Source organism: Oryza brachyantha, chromosome 3 (genome assembly GCF_000231095.2).
Source record: "Oryza brachyantha chromosome 3, ObraRS2, whole genome shotgun sequence".
In the NCBI taxonomy this organism is placed as follows: Eukaryota; Viridiplantae; Streptophyta; class Magnoliopsida; order Poales; family Poaceae; genus Oryza; species Oryza brachyantha.
Genome location: NC_023165.2, coordinates 2,440,844 through 2,463,011, shown reverse-complemented (window position 1 = coordinate 2,463,011; position 22,168 = coordinate 2,440,844). Strand labels below are relative to the sequence as shown.

Genomic DNA, 22,168 nt, shown 5'->3' with positions numbered 1-22,168 from the left:
GTCCAAATCAAATTGGGTTGGAATCAAACAATAAATTTGATCAAACTCCAGTTGAAATTTGTCGAAACATGTGATATCGATATAGGAATTTCGAATTTTGCAAGCTTGAAAAAACAATTCACCTCACTTAAACCAGAAAAGGTTCCACGTATCGTTGAAAAAAATGTACAGTAGTGTAGGATCTGTGCGGATTACGTGCGTTTGGTTAACAATTGAGACGGAATATGATCCTTATTTTTATGTTTGGTTCGATGAATAAGGTAATTTAATTTTTTTTTGTTGATGAATGATGGTGGATGGGATGACCATAATAAATTATTATTAATCATCATCGATATTAACATAATTAGTACCAATTAACAATAAAATATATCTATTGTTCCTAATTAATATTAACTTAAAATTAGGAATTACTGATTAATAATATATGCTAATTATTATTAAATAAGATTGCAGTGAAGGTGAACGAGCTCATCTATTTTTTCGTGGAATATTTTTCTTCCTCGACCTTCCTGCCCAGCTTCGCCCTGAAGCAAATATATTGGAAAACTTAGATGACCATCTCCCATAATATCTAAACATCCAAAAACTTACATAACCATCTCCCATAGTTTCATGAATATTTTCCTTCCTTTACCTTGCTATCTATCTTCGTCCACGAGTCAACACATCCGAAAACTTCAATGACCATCTCCCATCCAAACACTCATTAGTAAATCGATATATTCCAGCTAGTATTTTGCCGGGTAGGCTAAGATAGCCTACCAAACATATTAAGACTGGGAAATATATTCCAGCTAGTATTAGGATAAGGATTTTCTGCTATGAATTATTGGGACATGGCCGTAACAGCACTACTACATAGATAATTCCATGCTCATAACACAGGTTACAAGAGATTTATGGCCAAATATGCTTGTTGATCAGAATCGAACCGTGCTACAAATGGTTCGTTTGTAGTTATACCTCTTATAAGAGTATTTACATTTGTAACGAAAAATCTGATTAGAGAAAGTGTAACCTCTATCACTAAATCTCTGCAGCCTGACAATATCTCATCTCCACCAAATACTACTGTCTTGTCGGATAATGGAAACTCTTCAAAGCAGCTTGAGTGTTCTTCAAGGTAAAAGTATGTTTGCCTATCTTGGCCATCCGCACCTATTTACGTCTACGCATTGGAGTGGAATATCTCACACCTTGACTTGAAAAGGAACAATTTTATCCTTCGATGGAGCTGTACTGATCCACATGACGGTCGATAAATGCACCTGTTAATGCAGGTCTTCACTCTACTTGTTGCCTTCTAGTGACTTGATGTCAGCTTGTTTAAGCTCAATAAACTTCCCAATTCTGTACACGTAACATCCAACGAAGGGTTAATATTCAGTGTTACATTTCCTGCCTTGGTATAAAATTAGGAGAGAATCTATTCCATATTTGTAACAGTTCAATAATTTGCCCTTGACATTGTCACTTTCTATAATATACTGATAAGTTTGTTAATTGTTCTACAATATACATTGGGCCGATGATTTATTTTCAAAAATATCCAAAATTCCCTTACGTCCAGTCAATGTTAACGATTAATTTTTATCCCCTTAGAAGTTTCAAAAAAATGTGATTCTTTTTTGCATAGCCTCCTTGCACGACATGTAAGTTTCCGTATATACTTCAATATTTTTTTTAAAAAAAATACTATGTTGCACATAACGGATAAATAATGTTTTACAAACAAAATAAAATACAAAAATCTTGAAATGTATACACAAACTCCACGTCATGTAAAGAGGCTACACACAAAATTTTATAATTTTTTGAAATTGCTAAAGGGTATAAAGCAGTAGTTAAACTTGCAAGTAAGTTAGGGCATTTTGGGTACATTTGAAAAATATTCCTAGCCTAATGGCATACTATAGAACAATAGACAAACTCACTAATATATTATAGAAAGTGACAATGTCAATAACCAATCATTGAATTGGGACAAACTCGCTTGCCTAGAGTAGATTATCTCTAAAATTAAAGAAATAACAAAAGGTCCAAGATACCAAATGATGGTATACCAGCACACAAGAAAGGGTCAATATTATTAAGGATTTTGACATTACTTTTTCATTTTCAGCACAAAATAGCAGTTATCTGTGAATCAAGCTACTCTACTGCACTGATCCTAGCATATTTGCTGGAAGCTGCTACAGGCATAAATCATCATATTCTTTTGGCATATTTGACATATATATGATCCTTTTTATGATATAATATTCCTATCATTTACACCAAGAAAACATCACGCTCTTCCTTGCCATGTTTGACAGACATGATCCTCTTTTACAATCTATAATGTTCATACCTTTACACCGAAAAAACATGTCATATCGAGTTAGACCTGAAAGGTGGTAAGATGCAAGATAGAGAAGTGTAATGGTAAACTGCATTACCCAAGATCTGCCGGAAGCCTGAACCTGCCTATCCGAACACGTTTCAAGGCGTAAACCTACCAAGAACAAGGATAAATATCAGCTGCTTTCCAGAGAGGGGGGACACATGCCAAAGGCAAAAAATTCTTCCAGCAAAACACAGTTATTAATAGACAGACATAGATATACTACCTCAGCGATAAGAATATAAGATAAATACAATTCTTAGATTACTTTCTTTTCAAAGAAAACATGAGATGAGCAAGAGATGACAAGCTGCGGTGACAGCTTTTCAAACAAGTGATGTTTGATTGTGTTGTCATTACAAGTCTGATGACATGATGATAATCTACGCACAACAATTGAGATTTACTAAGTGCTTTGAGACAGCATCAACTTATAAGTATATTAGACATCTCCAATCCAAAGCTACTGTGCTAAGAGCTAGTAAAATGTGGTCTACCATCATAAGCAGGTAAGCAGATTTGAGATGAAAAACTCCGAAGCACACATGATAGGTGCAGTTAGCTTTATTTTAGCAATAGTACTATATCTACAGCTCAATGTGCTAATCCCTGTGGATCCACATTCGATCATTATAAGCATACTTCTCTTGAGAAAAAAATCTGAAAGATGTGTTAGATGAATTTTGAGTCCTCTTTCGAAACAAACTTGTTTGTCACTAGTGCTACTGACCATTAAGCATCCTCATTTCCAATAATCCAATCAGATAAAAAGGAATGAAAAATAACATTTGTTCTTAGTTCTAGAGCCAAATTAATTGGCTTATCAAATTTAGTATTGCACAAGAGGAAATATTAAGATATACCAATGAAATATAAAGGGAAAACTTGAGAAAGAAATATTGAGCATACAAAACAACCTCTAGGCCTGCATTCTGCACAAGTTCACGAACTTCATGATTTCTTCCTTCATGAACCTGCCAGACATAGAAAATAACATAGCAATGAATAGATGACAAAATCTAATGCTTTTGCATCTCTATATAACTGCTTTAGTCAGCCAACATGCATGAATTGAGCGATAAGTTAATAACATAGTAAGGTCACTGAAAATAGTAAAACACAAACATGTAATATTGCCCAGAGTGGCGAATTTTCTTCTTCTACCCTGGTAACAACTCATTGTTCCAAACAAACGTTGAGTCAGTGATCAAGAAATGGTTCCAACTTAGCTGATAACATGTCAAATTAATTGCAAGTTTTGAGCAATCTGAAACAGATTATTGCTTTAAGCTTTGCAGAATTATTAGCTTCTTATGGCTTGCACAGTTTCAATCATTTGAAAAGCTAGCAAGTGAGGCAAATTATCCTACTATGCAACCAACTACATGTTAGACATTTATTGAACTCTACATGATTACTAACCATTTTAGCTTGCCATAGCATGTTAAAGTAGATCTTGACCAAAAGTACTATCTAAAGAAACCTTTCATGTGTTAAGCTCTACATCCCATAAATAGATAATAGGATAGGTTCATTGCTAGGTATACTTTTCTCTTAACAGAACGAGTCAAAGTTTACTATATTCTATATTACGCTATATAGCATTTGGGATCCATGAAACGGACAGCAAAATCAACGAGGAATCTAATAAAATGAGGTATCCTGGAGTATATAAGTACCACTATTCTGAGTCGGGTCCTTTTTGTATTTGTCTGTACATCCAATGGTTCCACTAGATCAGGTACACACTTGACTCCATCAATTTTTGTGCCTTCACTGATAGCTATGAGATGATTCCGGTGCACTGCTCCATCTATAGTTACCACATATCTGCAACATTGAACAACCCAATTCATGTTGATTCCATTTGAAGTTTGGTACGAATGCTATTTCACTTGTTTTTTTCTTTTGCAATTACAAGTGCATATTGATAATGAATACTCCGTCCATACTTAACTAGATGACGCCAACTTCTTGGCACACATTTAACAATTCGTCTTATTAAAAAACTTACATAATTATCATACATTTTTTGTGATTAGATCTATTACTAAATGTATTTTAATTATAACTACATTTTCATACATTTGGACAAAATTTTTTGAGTAAGACGAATGGTCAAACGTGTGACAAAAAGTCAATGACGTCATCTATTAAAATAAAGAGCGAGTACATGAGAATAATACCAAAGGACTGTTAAAATTTCTGGTACAAGATTCTGAATAGTGTCTACAGTATTTCAATTAGCAAGTAAAAACTGATTTTGTATCAATATACTTCAAAGGATACAAAAGAAGGCGAGCTTACTCCTTTGTTATATTTGAAGAAGGGTGTGCAAGTTTCTGGGCAAACTCACCTGAAAGAGACATTAACTTTATGTTTTGGATGGTCAAAATATTGATTCCCAGATATTTACTACCAAATATGATGAAATTACCATCATTTGTAACTATTATCAAACCACTTGTAGCAACATCAAGTCGGCCCACAGTAAAAAAGCGTGGTTTGGGTACTCCTGGCTGAATCTTGTTCTGCAAATGTTAATTGGAAAAGTATAAGTCCGAACTAAGAAGAATAAGTGCATAGTTTCAGATATCTGAAGTTCCATCACTATCATTGGCATGCCTAGGTTATGCAACTATTCCAGAACACACTCGTTTTTTTATATAAAAGGAAGAACATACCCAGCCCTTCAAATAGTCATCAAACAAGGAGATAACAGACTTTGGTTCACCACATGAGCAAATATACCTGCAATTCATTGAAATAACATTTAGAGATGTCACTCATATAGATTGATGCCTCCTTTCTCTATGCCTCAAAAATGTTTTGTTGGAACAAGACAGTGGAAACAGAATGTAAGAGCTGACCCTTTTGGCTTGTTAACAGCAAAATACAACTTCGGAGGAAGCTTCTTGGAAATGCGGTTTCCATTGACATAGATAGAATCCTTTGAGATGTCAACCTTGGTCTACATAGAAAAAATGTGTGCAAATCATATATGACAGATTTTTTTTATGAATACATTACATGATCAAAATTCATCGTAACAGGATCTAGCTAAATCAGAATAATTTACATTTTACCATGATAGCACGATAGTTGTAAACCAACACCAAACAAAATCTGTAGCCTCTCGTCATATTAGAGCTCTAAAAATTTATACCTGGGGAGAAGTGCAGACCGAACCATTGACAGTCACCTTCCCTTGGAAGATAAGCTCTTCGCTGGTCCTTCGCGAGGCCACTAAAAAAAGCCATTAGGCATCATTCAGACAACTAATGTGTTGCTTTAGAGCTTATTCGGTTTGCAGGAATTTGAATCCAAAGGAATAGGAAAAGTGGAGGAATAGGAATGTATGGCAACACTAATCCATAAGAATTTTTCCAATAGATTTGAGTGGATGAAAATTTTCCTATGTTTTCTCTCTATATCCACTAGGAAAGAAAAATTTTCTTTGATTTTCCTATAGTTCATTCCTACAAACCGAATGACTTTCAAAGGAATTCAATCCTTAGGAATTGGATCCTTTGGTTTTCCTTCAAAACGAATAGACCCTTAACTTGGAAAACTCTTGTCTAGCAAGTATAGGATTTGCTAGGCTATATTACTATGATTAAACTCGGTTCAGATCAATTTAACCGCTTCAATAAAATTCTGCGTGACAGGAAGACTACCTCCTGCCGCGGCAAGGACCTTGGCGAGCCTCTGCGGCTCGCGCTCCCTGATATTCTCATTGTAGAATCTCCTGGCCGCCTTGGAGAACTTGGGCGGCGCCGCAGGGGCGGCCTTCTTCTCCTTTACCTTGACATTGGAGGCAGGGATGGCAAGGGCACCCTTCTGGCTCTTGCGGGGGTCCTTCTTGGCCTTCTTGGCCTCCGCCTCCGCCAGCGCAATGGCCTGGAGGACGTCCGGTGGCGGCGAGGTGCGCATGGAGGGCTTCCCATCCTCCCCCCGGATGATCCACGGCACCACCGCCTCCACGGACGGGTCGGTGGATGAGGGCTTCGACGGGGCGGGCTCCGCAAAGGTGATGTTGAAGTCTGGGGCGCTGGAGGTCGAAGTGGAGGAGGCGCGGAGGAGGAGGGGAGGGAGGCGGCGGTGGCCGCAGCGGAGGAGAACGCAGGCGGGACGGGAGAGGAAGGGCTGGAAGGAGACGGCCGCGGCGGCGGCGGCGGCAAGGGCCATGACTGGACTCTGGAGAGTGGAGAATGGAGAGGTGCGAGCAGAGGAAGTTATCGGATATGCCCGCCGCCCGCGTCGAGCCGGACGACCAGTCCCGCAGTCCGAGCCTGGTTGACTTTGAATGAAAAAAATGTTTGAAAACTATTGGGTGATTAAACGAAATATTTATAAAAAAATAATTTGTTAATAAAATTTTTATGCACATATTCTTAGCGATCTAAAAGTAAAAATAAAAAAATAAACTTTGATGAAAACCCCTAAATCAATTCTAATTTAAATATGAAAATTTAAATTTTAGCTTATAAGCAATGAGAGAAACGAAAAAATAATAGTGTTCTTCTCTTAGGGTCTACGGTACTCCTGATAAATCCATAAAAAATAATGAAACAACTTAAAAATATCTTCTAATGAAACTTTTATTTATATATGTATAGCGATTTAAAAACCAATAGCAAGATATAGAATTATAAAAGTCACACCCAAATTTAACTCTTAATTTCAGTTTAAAATTTTAAATTGTAGTCGTAGTTAATAAACTAACCTAACATGATTGATATCAAAAAGTGTTTGATGATCTAGCAACTGAATTTTTAAATCTTGGTTGTCTGTTACTTTAAACTTATTAAATCAAATGATAAGAACTTTATCGACAGATTTTACTAGAACTTTTTTCACACTATAGAGATTTTAACTAATCATGTTATAATACAGTTATTTGTAACTAATCCATGTTTCATTTTTTTTAAATATATTAAAGAACTAGAGTTAAAATTGTCTTCAACCAAGAACACCTTATAGATGTGATAAAACAGACTTGCCTAAAGCATATTATTCCAGTTGACACTGAAATTATCCTCTTATTTTAAAGGGGGAACTGGCCTTGTTGTAACCGGAGACCACCTTACACACAGGATAAAACCCTCCAACCGGGTACGGGCCATCTCCCCCCTCCATTCTGGCTTAAGCTACCAACCAACGGCCCAGATCCAACATCCTTGTCCTGTGGCGGAGAACAGAACCGACGAACAGCGCAGTAGAGATCACCTCGACCAAGCAAGCGCCGGCCAATTTGTCCAAAGCCCCAAGCCAACCACACAAAAAAAGGGAGAAAAATAAGAGCGCGCACGCACGCATCGCCTCCCACAAAAATCCACCCGTTTTTCTTTCCGCGATCCCGTGCGCATCTCACCGCAGGCTCAGCCTCGTCGACCACCGCGTTCGCCATGGCCGACTCCGCCGCCGCATCCTCCTCCCTCCCGCGCTCGCTGGCGTCCAGGAGGCCCCTGCCCTCCTCCCCTCTCCGCGGCGGCAGGCCCCGATCGCCCCGCTTCGGGTCCCGGTCGCTCCACCGGCTGCGAGCACGAGCGGGGAAGGACGACCCCGAGGATCTGTATGGGCCCTACCCGTGGGATCAGTCGCTGGATCTCACCACTGGCCTCGGTAAGCTCAACCCCCCCGCTCGCTCTGACCACTCCGGTTGGTATTCGAATGCTTCGACGGCGAGCAATCAGTTGATTTACTTACGCTAGACTCACGGTGGGTAATGGTTGGTTTGCCCCGCTGTATATTCTGTGCTGTGTGAGATGGTAAGGAGAAGGAGAAATGTTGATGTGCTCATCGTTGTGCAGATTTTGCTTATTTCTTTCTGTGAGAAGCTTTGTGCTTACGTTTATCATGCGGCCTTATTTGGGTTCAATCTGCGGTAACAGATATTCAGTGGGTGACCGAAGATAGAGTAACACTGTTCACTTCTGATGGGCTCGTTCAAATAGGCGGTTCTTTGGTTCCTCGTCGAGTTACTCCTTCAGAGGTGCCGAATCTTAAGTTGGGCTCGTCTCATTAACTGTTAATTTTGAGCTATTTCAGTTTTTTAGTGTTCAAGGAAAACAAAGCTTCGTGCATCATATTGACCAGTAGTTAGATTTTTTTCTTGCTAGTAAAACTTGGTTGCATCTTCAATTTAGAGTGACATATTATTAAAGATATTGGCAGACACTATTGTTCAACGACCAGGGATGTTTTTAGCAGACTAGTTTTCTGTTCCAGGGCGACATAGTTTCACATTAAATTGATTACTTTCACGGTACATCACAGTCAAACTTCATATATGATGAATGACACTTCAAGTTTCAACCTTTTTAGCATCTGGACTAGTATCAAATGTTACGCAATGAAATATATAACCTCATTCCAGGTTTAATTGTTTCACACCTCTGTCCGTGCAACATTTGGATATATGCAGTAGAACTTATCATAGAGGTAACAGAAAGAAATCGAAGGGGAACAATTCCTTGAAAAGCAGTACTACTACTGCACATACACTATCACACCGATTTTGTATCAACCATGGTGGAACCAAGCAAACACCATAGAGTAGTGTACGTCTGTCATTATAATGTACCTTATTGCATAAACTTTAAAGCATGCAGTGGCTATGGATAGCTAAGATTTCTACCTTGTTGTGTGGATTTAGTTCAGTTGTTAAAAAATGCACACGCGACCAAATTGATAAAGATTAACCAAGTAATAAATCTAGCACAATGTAAATCCTTTCAACTTTCAAGGACCATGTGTCTCAATCTCTGTGTTACTTAATGAGTGAATGCTAGTTATGATTACGTCATAGTAATGTACTGAACGAGTGAATGATGAAATGAGAATTACTTAAATTCTTAATTTTAGATAGTGCTGCAAGGTTTATTATGTCTTCACCGTTACTTCACATATTAGCTGCACTCACTTCTCGTGTGTTAATTTGGCCAGAAGAGGCAACGGAAAGTAAAAGGTATACAAAATATCCGCCGGTTTCAGGAGAGCTCATACATGGACCCAAATCAAAGTCTTTGCCTTGGAGCACTATTTAACATAGCAGCAACAAATGTAATTTTTCCTTCGGCCTGTTTGCTTATCATGTTGTTGCTTTCTTTTGATGATGCCATTTCTTATCTCAGGGTCTAGATATGGGTAGAAGACTATGCATCTTTGGCTTTTGTCGCTCTATCGAAATGCTAAGTGATGTAGTGGAAGATACAGTACTGGAGCATGGTGGTGAGGTATGTGTAACAATCTTACATTTACAACCTTAGAAACATTTATCTTTTGGTGCCCGCTCAGTTGAGTGTTCGAATTTATTTACAGATTTGTATCCTCATCTTATTACCTGACGAATGCTTTGGTTGCTCCTTTAAAACAAAACCATAAAGGATGCCAACATATTTCCTTCTTTCTTGAGAAAGAAAAAGGACTAAATATGGCAAACAAGGTCAATGATGTGGCCTAACATGGCATGCAATGCCTGATGTAGCTAGGTCATATTTAGAGACAACTAGTCAGCTGTTGTTAAGTTTAACAGTGAATTGAGTAAATTTATTCATTATACATTAGACGGATTTTCATCCCTCGAGGAGATGTCTCCTTAAGAGATGAAAAGACTTTACACAGTATATATCATTTTGTATTCCTGTCTTCCTGATAGTTAGTCATTTGTAAGAGAGAGTTGAGCGCATGTTATCACAAGTTTCTAAAGGACACCAGTCTGCAGGTTGTCACGGCAGAGAAGGCAAGCAAAGACGGCCTCCAGGAGAAGTTAACTATGTCTGTTGCTGTGCCATTGTTGTGGGGTGTTCCTCCAGCATCAGAGACCCTCCATGTCGCGGTGCGGAGCGGTGGAGGCATTGTGGACAAGATATATTGGCAATGGGACTTGTTTTAAAAGCCCAGAGCCGTCCAGACATTAACAATCCATCCCACGGTGTAAATACTCATTCAGTCTAATTCGCTGCTCACATTGTGTCAGCAATTCTGAATTGTGCATAAACAAAAAATACTGTGATCTACACTTGTACAGACTTGGTCACACCCCTGCATATAAAAAAAACCCTTGAGTTAACAGCTCATCTTTACCTTTTTATCCTCGTTTTAATATTTGCCAGGGAACTGTCAACACGGTTTGAGTACTGGAATACTGGGGTATTGGATTAACTAAACAATGTGGTCCAGTAACTAAACAACCATGGTCCAGTTATTGGTTTGACTCCGGGAATTGGAACTAAACAATCATTTCAGACACGTTTACGAGCCTTGGAGTATCTAAAACAATGTGTTTGACCCCCGGCAATTGGGGAAAGATTAGTCCATGTTATATACTCCAATTTACTTGGCCTTGTTGATCATATTCCAGTCGTGCTCTTTCCTCCACTAATTAAAGCTTAGGCCCAGTTTACTTCCCAAAAATTTTTCCTCCAAAACATCACATCGAATCTTTAGACATCTAAATAGAGCATTAAACATAGATGAAATAAAAACTAATTATACAGTTATGTGAGAAATCGTGAGATGAATCTTTTGAGCCTAATTAGTCTATGATTAGCCATAAGTACTACAGTAACCCACCTGCGCTAATGATAGATTAATTAGGCTCAAAAGATTCGTCTCGCGGTTTGTAGACGAGCATTGAAATTCGTTTTTTCATTCGTGTCCGAAAACCTTTTCTGATATCCGATCAAACGTTCAATATGAGTAGAAAAAAAAATTGTTTTGCTATCTAAACGCAGCTTTAGCTGTTGCGTCGGTGGCGTTCTGCATTTTTACATTAATCGTAAAGATATTTTCAGATTCCAGGGGGCGTTTGGGTTGCTCTGCAGCTCTCTGCTCTTTGCTGTCAGGAGATCAGGTCTGGAACCAGTACGATTTTGAACGAGCTGGGTGAGTCTTGCAAGGCTGCAAAATTACTACGGGTTACTTCGAAACACAAAATTTTCATAGCAAACGGTTTAATTTCTTAAAATATCATGAAATTCCTCCAAACCAAAAAGAGCCTATGACTTGTATGCAAACAGCCCTCGTCCAGATGAGGCTGTCACGGTGCCACTTGCAAATTGTCTGTACCGTAATATAGTTTTATAATGCTACACCGCCACTTGCAAATTGTCTGTACCGTAATATAGTGTAATATAGTTCTATAATGCTACATCAAACACTAGTTGCGTGCCAGAATGGTTCCTCTGTCTGGACCGTCTTATTGGCGTCCTTCGCATAGCATGACGACTTTTTCTTTACGGAGTACTCTTGGTTCGGTCGAAGTTGACATTTACGCGAGATAGTACGTGGCATTGTGCTGATCTCACTTCAGCACTTCAGAGTACTTCCGTGTGCACGACAAATGGGTAAAAGGATAATTGGCTAGGCACTACAACAATGAAAACGCTGGCCCCAACCCTTTTCAACCGATGTAGGAAGAAAATTTTAACGGTCAAGGAAGCTCTGGCAAACAACAGATGGGCATCGACCATGGAAAACCTCGTAACTAGTGATGCGACCACGGAGGATTGAAGGTGCGAATATACAGCTGACTGAAGACATCGAAGACCACATAATCTGGAAAGTCGACAATTCTGGACAATATACGGCCAAGTCAGCCTATCTGGCTCAGTTCGCAGGAATGATCCATTCTCATGCGGCGTCCACAATCTGGAAAACTTGGGCGCCGTCCAAGTGCAAGACGATGCTATGGTTGCTGACGCAAAACAAACTTTGGACAGCAGACAGACTGCAAATCAGAGAATGGCCGAATGCTTACTTTTGTCAGATGTGCTACAGAAACCTGGAATCGGCAGATCATCTTTTTAAGGATTGCACCTTTACAAGAAAATTATGGGATGCGGTATCCACGGAGGGGAAAATCGCTGACATGTACAAGGATTACTCTGCCTTGGAGAATTTCAACGAATGGCTAGAGAAAGCTACGCAGAAAAGAGACAAGAAGACTGGCAAGGTGGTTAAATCCTTGGTGATGCTAGTAATTTGGAAGATTTGGTGCGAAAGAAACCGCCGAGTTTTTCAGCACAAAGAATTAAGCTTCGACCAGCTTCAAGCAAGAATCTTTGATGAGATGCAGGTGTGGAAGGCCTGTGGGGCTACACTAGCACGAGAGTAATCTGTTTTGTTTAGAGAGTGTCTCCCCTGCAAGATCAACCCAAAATCTATAGGCTGTAAATTTTCTTACATTCTCTTAATATAAAATCAGCACCACGCTGGCTTTGGTTTAAAAAAAAAAACAAATGGGTAAAGGTAAATCCATAGCTTCCAACGATGTTCCGATACCTCCTCAACTCCTATTTTGGATGCTGCTTGTTTGTATGCGTTCTTTTCTAGACAGAAAATAAAATATTATCTACTCCCTCCATCCTTAAATATTTGACGCCGTTGGCTTTTTTATATACGTTTGACCATTTGTCTTATTCAATTTTTAAAAAAATATGTAAAACTATATATACGCATAAAAGTATACTTAACAATAAATAAAATGATAAAAAATAATTAATAATTTTGAAATTTTTTGAATGAAACGAATGGTCAAAGTTGCATAAAAAAGTCAATGGCATCAAACATTTAGGGATGGAGGTAGTAATTTTTATAGCCATTTCATATTATAAAGGACAAAATTAACTATTATCTATACTACTTAAAAAATAATGGTCATCACCACCATCACTGTCAAGCGGTCATTATGTCGGTTATATCAACACAACATATGTGTGTGTGAATGTTTTGGCTGCTATTTTACTTGCTAGCTCAATAACTCAATTTTGTAAGCATGTTATTTCCTTTTTTTGTCACATGAAAGATTTTTTTTCTTCTAAAGCACAATATAACACACATGCGATATTGTTTCAACCAATTGAAAATATTTTTTCAATCATACTTAATTTTGCTATTTTTAATTACATGTTGCAATGCACGTGCATTTAGCTAGTAAAGTTAAAAATCTAATTTAGAAAGGTAAGATACTAGGGGCAAAGTGAACTTCTATATATAATTTTTTTTTAAAAAAACACATTTTTTAGTCGTTAGGAAAATATCCACGCAAAAAAGAAATAATCTTTCAAAAAAGCAACATCGAATATTTATAAGCCGCTACTGCATGCTAGACCCAAATTATCCATGGTAGGCATCGAAATCAATTTTATATTACATATTTATTGCTCATTTTATTTCATACGTTATGCTTATGTTTACATTTATCTGTTTATCAATAAATTTTATTTATATAAGTCTAAATTCATTGACATCCATGAATATATACAACATTAAAAAGTCTTAAATCTTAGTATCTACTTCGTACATTTCCATTCGTCTTCTGTCCGATTGACACCTTTACCGGAACCAAACAGTCCGAACTTAACCCCAACAAAAGGTGATTAATTTTGAAATATTGAGTTTTTTTAACCATCCTTAAATACCACATTTAAAACCTTGGTGCTTTCTTAATATCATAAAATTTCTTTCGAATAAATGAGTTAGCTCGTCTTTCAAAATAAATGATTGTTGGTAGGTGTCCGGTCTCCCTGCTAAAAATAACAATATTTTTTTAAAACAAAACTTTTTAAAAAACAATATGTCTACATGTGCAGCACGCATTAAGATTTGTGGCAAGCAGGAGTCTCCGTCGCCTCCTGCATACTGCTCCGTCCCAGAAAAAAAAGATTTCTGGTTTTTATAGTTAGAGTGTTTAACTATTCGTCTTATTTAAAAAAAATTATTAAAAAATTAAAAAAAATTAGTCGCACGTAAAGTACTATTTATATTTTATCATGTGGTGAAAATAAAAATATTAATCATAAAAAAAATTCAAATAAGACGAAGAGTCAAAAATTCTATCCAAAAACTCAGAAATCCGTTTATTTTGGGGACGGAGGTTGTATGCAATAGAACATAAGCCATAATGTTTAGTTTCAAAAACTTTTCCGAAAAAACATCACATCGAATTTTTGGACACTTAAACGAACCATTAAATATACATAAACATTAAAAATTACACAGTTATGCGGAAAAATCGTGAGACGAATCTTTTAAGCCTAATTAGAACGTAATTAGCCACAAGTGCTACATTAACCAACATGTATTAATGATAAGTTAATTAGACTTAAAAGATTCGTCTCGCGGTTTTTAGACGAAATCTGAAATTTGTTTTATAATTAGATTATGGCCGCGTTCGGATGGAGGGGTAAGTTAAATTATCCCCAGCACGGAAAACGTAGTAATAGAATAGTACATGATAAATTAATTATTAATTATTAAAAAATATAAAATAAATTAATATGATTTTTAAACAACTTTTCTATAGAAAATTTTTGTAAAAAATACACCATTTAGCCGTTCGGTAAGCGTGCGTAACTTGAGGGGGTAACGAACGCGGCCTATATTTAATACTTTAAATAGATGTTTAAAAGTTGATTTAATGTTTTTGTAAAAACTTTTTTAAACTAAACAGGACCTGACGCATATCTATACTCGCCCTCTCCGAATCTACAGGAAAAAACCTATGCTCGAAAGTCAAATCTTATGCATCTATGTCGAATACATATCTGACCTGATCTATGAGGTGTCGAGATTACTCGTTAGATCCACAGTACGATGTGGTTAGAGTTACTGGTATGTCCAGATTCATTATACTGCTCCTTACGTCACACAATAAGTGTATTCTTATTATACTATATATGTTTAACATTTAATTATCATCTTATTTGACAAAAATATAATTAGTATATTTATTGTTATTAGATGATAAAATAGGAATATTATTTTATATGTGACTATTTTTTTTATTTTTTCATAAATCTTTCAAATAAGACGAACTATCCATGTTGGACACGAAAATCCAAATAATGTTACTCCCACTATCCCAAATAATTTATTTTTTAGTTTTTAATACAATGTTTGATTTTTCGTCTATTTTTTTTTTGCGATTGATATTTTTATTATTATTAGATGATAAAATATGAATAATAATTTACGAATGACTAATTTTTTATGTTTTTTATAAACTTTTTAAATAAAAAAGATGGTCACACTAGATAGAGAAATTAAAAAATGATGTTTTTTACGTACTATGAAGATATATCAAATCCTGTAGTTTGGCTTTTTATGAGACGCATGAACTATGGACAAGTCTAATTGATATGACACCATTATGTTGATTAACTTGATTCGTGTTTGGTATTTTAAGTCACTATCATATTAAGTGTTTGAACAATAATTAGAAGTATTAAATATAGATTATTTATAAAACTCACCTCATACTCCGGACTATTTTACGAGACAAATTTATTAAGCCTATTTAGTTCATGATTAGCGAATATGATGTTGCAGTAAACATTTGCTAATCGTGGTTTAATTAGACGTAAAAAATTATCTAATAAAATAGCCTTTATTTATACAATTAATTTTGTTATCGCTATTTAATAGTTGAAACATTCGATGAAAAAGAGGCTTAAAAAAAATCCCTATCCAAACACCATCTCGGTTGTGTGTGTGCGGATAATGGAGTGACTTTTTCTGTGCACGGGTTAGTACCACTTGACCAAAATCGTAATGCACACGACACGAGCGAGTCACCACCACAATTCACAGAGGTCTTCAAAGCCCAAGAGGCCGCAGTCCCCACTCACCACACACAAGGGGAGGCGATGGCGAACGCGGCGGTGCCGGCCGCCGGCTACGGCGCCGACGGCGTGTACCGCTCGCTGCGCCCGCCCGCGCCCATCGCGTCCGACCCGGGCCTCGCCCTCACCGACCTCCTCCTCCGCCGCGCCGACGCCTGCCCCTCCGCGCTCGCGCTCGCCGACGCAGCCCCCGGCGGCCGCGCCCTCACCTTCGCGGACCTCAGGTCGGCCGTCCTCACCACCGCCGCCGCGCTGTCCTCCCGCGCGGGCGTGCGCCCCGGCGACGCGGTGCTCATCCTCGCGCCCAACAGCGTCCTCTACCCGGTCTGCTTCTTCGCCGTCACCGCCCTCGGCGCCGTCGGCACCACGGCCAACCCGGACTACACCCCGCGGGAGATCGCCAAGCAGGTCTCCGACGCGCGCGCCAAGCTCGTCATCACCGTCTCCGCCCTGGTGCCCAAGATTGCCGGGCTCCGCCTCCCCGTCATCCTCCTCGACGACGACGCGAAGGCCGCCGCTTCCTCCCTTCCTTCAGGCGCCACCGTCATGCTCTATAACAACCTCGTCGCCGGCGTGAAGGAGACGGAGTACCGGCGCCCACCAATGAAGCAGAGCGACACGGCCGCTCTGCTGTACTCGTCGGGCACGACGGGGGAGAGCAAGGGCGTTATCCTGACGCACCGCAACTTCCTCGCCGCGGCGAGGATGGTGACCTCCGACCAAGACGAGCGCCGAGAGGACCCCAACGTCTTCCTCTGCTTCCTCCCCATGTTCCACATCTTCGGCCTCTCCGTCATCACGTTCGCGCAGCTGCAGCGCGGGAACGCCATCATCGTGATGTCGCGGTTCGACATCAACTCCATGATGGCCGCCGTGCAGAGGCACCGCGTCACGCACCTGTTCTGCGTGCCGCCGGTGATGATTGCGCTCGCCAAGCACGGGAGGGCCGGGAAGTACGACCTCTCTTCTCTCAAGTTCATCGGATCCGGCGCAGCGCCGCTCGGCAAGGACGTGATGGAGGTCGTGGCCAAGAAATTCCCCGACAGTGAGATTGTTCAGGTAATTGAACTGAACATTTGATATCCTGCAGTGTTTACTTCCATAGTATGCGGATGAATTGTCGAAGTTAGCTTATTGTTGTTTGCTTTGAGGTATCGATCCGTGTAGGTAGGTTGATCAATTGTGAATCGTACTATGATTTTGATGGGACGAGTCGAAATCAGTCATGGTCCAACGCAGGGTTTATGAAACTGGAGCCGCTACCGCCGGTAGCGCAGTTACCGCACGGTAACAGTACAAATCACAACAAATTCGTCTTCAAAAAATTTGAATTCAAGCTCCGCGGTCTCCTTGGTTTCTTCGCGGTTTTAGGTGATTAGCGTGGATTGAACTTAAAATCGTGGTCAGTTTGGTCCGAGGAAAATAAAAATAAGAAAATCCTTTTAAAAACTTTTTTATGAAAATAGGAAATAAGTACTATGATATATTTGGTACATATAGGACATATTAGTTGGTAAATAGAAAAATTCGGCATGGCCTTTGCTACTTGATATTCAAATAATTATAAATGACAATTCCCATTTGTCATAAATGTACAACACAATTGAATGCATGTACCATAATACGATAATTAGAAGGTCTGTAGTGTTCATTATATAAATAGTTTAGTGTTCATGGTAGAAATAAATGATGCAAGCAAATATTATCCATGACACGAATAGAAATATATTTGGAGGGTCACAAATGTCTGTGAGAACACTCCACGCACGCTGATCATCTCCAAAAATGTTTAAAATATTATAGAAAAAATAGGAAGTAAGTATTATGGAAAAAATGTGATATAATCTCCTTAAACCTTTATTCATTTCCCCTATTTAGTTGGTTTTGGTTAAGAATTTGATCGTAGGCTTGTACCATTGTTATTTTCAGAAATTTTTACACCAAACTGCTTTACAAAGAACATGTATATTCATTTCCCCTATGTTTGGATCGATTTGTTATATTGTACTCCCTCCCTTCCAAAATATAATCATTTCTAGATTATTTAGCAGGGATTAAGCTTGAGAAGAAAATATTATGGTGTACTCTAATAAATGAGAAATAGATTGGGGTGGAAGATTATGTGGGGATACAATAGTCATAACCTTGAATGACAATTGATGGATGTGATAAGTAGTGCTATGAATATTATTAGAAATGTTTATGTTTTAGAATAAGATTTAAATGCTAGAAATACTTGTATTTTGCGATGAAAGTAGGTAGTGCTGTATGTGCTACTTTCAAATTGATATGGGGATGTAAAACTTGCTCTAAAAGATGTGATTTATGTTCTGTATATAACTTTTCTTGAGGCATTCCTAGTGTGTCTTCAAAATGCAACAACCATATAACAACTAACAACTAAGGCCTTTTCATTGACATACTTTGATAAACATTGACCCAAGCAAACACTGCAACCTGATCTTAGCACTATCTTAAATTGGTTCGGCTGTTTCTGGCACAGCAATCCTTGTAGGAACATGATTTTATTTCCTTCTATGATGCTACCGTCTACCTGTAAAATCAACAAGCTTAAGTATTTCATATCTCAAGTTGAATGTCACGTTATGCTCTCTTTCAGGGCTATGGTATGACGGAGACTTGTGGGATCATATCGCTCGAGTACCCAGAAAAGGGACAAGCTCGTGAATTTGGCTCAACTGGCACACTTGTCACAGGAGTTGAGGCAAAGATTATTGACATAGAGACATCACAGCATCTACCACCAGATCAACTAGGAGAAATTTGTATTCGAGGGCCAAATGTAATGCAAGGTAAAACTTGAAATGTACATTGTACTTTTATTCTTCCTCCCGACCTTTCCTGGTCTAAGAAGATTGTGTTCGACAGAAATCAGTCATCGATTATTTGGTCAATTATTCAACGCTGATTCTGAAAACAACTATTTCTAATATATCACTCTTAATAGTATAATCATATTACAAGGAAATTGTGGCTATTTATTTATATTTCTTTGCTTTCAATTGCATATTGACAATGAACAATTTAACAAAGCCTACTGATTGTGAAGCACGGAAAAAATATTCGAAGATGTTCCGATTAATAGATCACTGTTTTTCACTGACAATAGGTTCCATATCTCCGATGCATCTGCCCTGCAGGAATAACAGAGCAAAATAATTGCCTACCTATCTTTGTGTCTTATTTATAGGGTATTTCAACAATGTGCAAGCTACTGAATTTACAATCAAGCAAGGGTGGTTGCATACTGGTGATCTTGGATACTTCGATGGAGGCGGCCAGCTTTTTGTTGTTGATAGGCTCAAAGAGTTGATCAAGTACAAAGGTTTCCAGGTAAATAAAATAACCTTTTCCATTTATACTCTCATTTTCTGCCAAATGATTTTTCTGTTACGTTTTCCCAAATAATATTATAGTCACACCAGGGTTTTTGTTGTAAGTAGCCTTGAACGTTTGTATACAGATAGGTTCAATTCAATGTTTGTTGCATGGATATGTTTCTGTAGATAGCATGCCTAACCTCCTTAAATTGTTGTGGCTTACTATAATCATTTTGTGCCTTATTGTCTCTTTTTTAAAAAAGAAGTTGCTTGGTAGGAGCTCTGCCCATTCAGTATAGATAGAATAGGGCTGGTTGCAGAGCAGGACACATGATACAGAAGTATAAACGATTGTTCCATGGCTTCGTTCATCATGTCTGAACTTCTTTTTTGTGTTGAGCACAACATACTTCACCTTCTGTTGTTTTAATGGAATTCCTATCTTTTGTTGACTCTCCTGACATATTGTACCCACTGAGATTACAGTATACTGAAAATTCTTCAACCTATTAGGGCATATTCAAAAGTAGAGCTTAGGATCAACTCTTCTCTAATCCAAATCAGCAACAAACTTATTTTATAAAGGTATGTCAAAATTAAAGTCAGATATAGTCGCTTAATCAATATAACAAAAAAATTTTTTATTACAATCATTTCCTTCTTGTTCACTCCATGCAACATTTTTTTTCAATAAATACTAAACGTCGGCTCTGAGCCGTTGTGATGCATAACAACAATTTTTATCTTTTCTTCCATCTTTTTCCTTCGTATTATCATATTTACCTTCGAATGTGCCCTTGGTGTTTTACCAAAGCACTGTATTTAAGGATAAGAATTGTCTGAATGAGATCCTTCTTGCTTTATACTTGTAATATCCAATCTAACAGCCATAACAGGAATTCATCCTTGTGTTTGGTCTTGCTTGAGCATGTGTCATACTTTGTCCTCTCTATGGAAATAGCTAATCTCCTGTCTTTTATTTCTGCAGATTGCACCTGCCGAGCTTGAAGGGTTACTTCTATCTCATTCAGAGATTCTAGATGCTGTCGTTATCCCGTAAGTTGAACCACCTAAAATTGTTGGCGTGTGCAACGTTCTTGTTTTGGATATCTTTCTATGTTGTATCTGGTCTCTTGACCGAGCTCTACTTGTTTCCAAGGTTTCCTGATGCTGAAGCTGGGGAGGTTCCCATTGCGTACGTTGTGCGGTCACCTGACAGTTCATTGACTGAAGTTGATGTCCAGAAATTTATTGAGAAACAGGTGAGGCTGATTTGGTATCTTATTTAGGTTGTCTTCTTTTGGTTGATGAAAGATAAAAGTTAAAATTTATCTGATTTTAATAACTATTTAATTGTATAAATGATGAAATTAACCACTATAAAATTAAAGATCTGCTACTCTACAAATGTGAGATGATAAGCGTCTATATAAAAACTTTTTAAAAAATACACTGATTAAGTAGACCGGGGAGAGTGCACACAAAAGCCGAATAATAATAATAATCTAGGCCAAAAGAGCACTGCCTTAGTTAGGGCCATAGACTAATCCATTTGTTTTAAAATGTAACTATTTTTAGGATTGAAATCTCGAACCAAAATATAAATATTCTAACACTTTTCACAGTACTACGTATCATATCAATCACTTCCCATTTTACCTACCTTCTCACCCTCATCCATCCTATCTTTTCGCTTTTGCTTAGCTTATAAGCTAAGATTTTAATTTTTAACCTTAAATTTATAGTTGATTTTGGTTTTTTTCACTAAAGTTTATTTTTCAGACTTTAGTTTTAGGTCGCTACAAACATCTATACAAATTTTTTAATCATAAATTATTTTTCGCTTGTAAATATGCCTAGAATCCATTCCTCATTTGTTAAGTACAACATAGTATGTTTTTTCTTGTCAACCTTAATCTCTGCTGAACAATGAAATGTTTATATTTTGGGATAAAGGTGGTAGTAACCAGACTCACTAGCTGGATCGATTTCCACTCGCATTTTTACGAGAGAAAGCTAACTTTGACACTTCATATACCCGTTTAACTCCAAAATCTAAATGCCAATAATAGTTTTCTGGCCGGTATCATCAGCAACATTTGCAATCCCTGAATGAACAATATTTCATGATTTCCATCCGACTGCATACTATTCTTGCTAAGTGCTAATATATTTCATTCATGTACTGCATTATTAGGTGGCGTACTACAAAAGATTGAAGAGGGTTATGTTTGTGGACACAGTGCCCAAATCAGCTTCAGGAAAGATTTTGAGAAGGCAGCTGATCGCCCAAGTTAGATCATCCAAGTTGTAACAAATCTGCTTCTACTTATTTAAGAAGCATGCTTGTCGTCCCCCTGATTCTGCTTTTCTGCTATATTCAGAACTTGTCCATTGCGGTTTTAATTATGCAGTAGCACTTGTGAAGAGCATGTGATTGTACCAGAAACTCCATTCTGTGCATTATAATAATGGATTATAGATATCAATTCCAAGGTTACACAGAGGATACGCCAAATATCATGCATGTGACGGGCCATTGTTTGAAGGTACCGAAGCTGGCAGCCTTATGCTTGCTGCCATTCTCAACGAATGCAAAATATATATCGCAGACTTGCTGCAGGTAAAGTATTTTTGATCCCTCAAAGGATCTCTCGTCTGTTTAAAAACTATCTATAAAGTTAGAATTTTTTTAAAAAAAATTAACAACACATACAACATTTATATACCACTCCATAAAATCTTAGGTCCAAACTCAATTCACCCATGGAGATATAAAAGACAAATTCGTCGTATGAATATGAGTGGTTCTA

At 38.0% G+C, this 22,168-nt stretch overlaps 3 protein-coding genes across 4 annotated transcripts; 2 read left to right on the top strand and 1 right to left on the bottom strand.

Annotated features, from left to right (window-relative positions):
- Positions 1-787: 787 nt before the first annotated feature.
- On the bottom strand, positions 788-6,622 carry LOC102708875 (putative ribosomal large subunit pseudouridine synthase SVR1, chloroplastic). 2 transcript variants are annotated; one of them, XM_015834829.2, is made up of 10 exons: positions 6,064-6,618; positions 5,553-5,632; positions 5,257-5,357; positions 5,071-5,137; positions 4,824-4,917; positions 4,694-4,742; positions 4,066-4,216; positions 3,304-3,360; positions 2,442-2,497; positions 788-1,353 (listed from the first exon to the last, which is right to left on the bottom strand). In XM_015834829.2, exons 1-10 carry the CDS (start codon positions 6,572-6,574, stop codon positions 1,293-1,295), a joined length of 1,227 nt encoding a protein of 408 aa, XP_015690315.2. In that variant the 5' UTR covers positions 6,575-6,618; the 3' UTR covers positions 788-1,292. The 2 variants fall into 2 exon arrangements, with proteins under 2 accessions (XP_015690315.2, XP_015690314.2); XM_015834828.2 differs by having other exon boundaries at positions 4,694-4,917; positions 6,064-6,622.
- Positions 6,623-7,657: 1,035 nt separating this feature from the next.
- On the top strand, positions 7,658-10,479 carry LOC102708595. The gene is made up of 5 exons (XM_040521583.1): positions 7,658-8,011; positions 8,281-8,381; positions 9,335-9,451; positions 9,523-9,624; positions 10,113-10,479. Exons 1-5 carry the CDS (start codon positions 7,795-7,797, stop codon positions 10,281-10,283), a joined length of 708 nt encoding a protein of 235 aa, XP_040377517.1. The 5' UTR covers positions 7,658-7,794; the 3' UTR covers positions 10,284-10,479.
- Positions 10,480-15,961: 5,482 nt separating this feature from the next.
- On the top strand, positions 15,962-21,897 carry LOC102712977 (4-coumarate--CoA ligase-like 1). The gene is made up of 6 exons (XM_040522725.1): positions 15,962-17,073; positions 18,635-18,827; positions 19,226-19,368; positions 20,344-20,411; positions 20,515-20,617; positions 21,553-21,897. The coding sequence occupies exons 1-6, from the start codon at positions 16,039-16,041 to the stop codon at positions 21,667-21,669; spliced, it is 1,659 nt and encodes a 552-aa protein (XP_040378659.1). The 5' UTR covers positions 15,962-16,038; the 3' UTR covers positions 21,670-21,897.
- Positions 21,898-22,168: the final 271 nt, after the last annotated feature.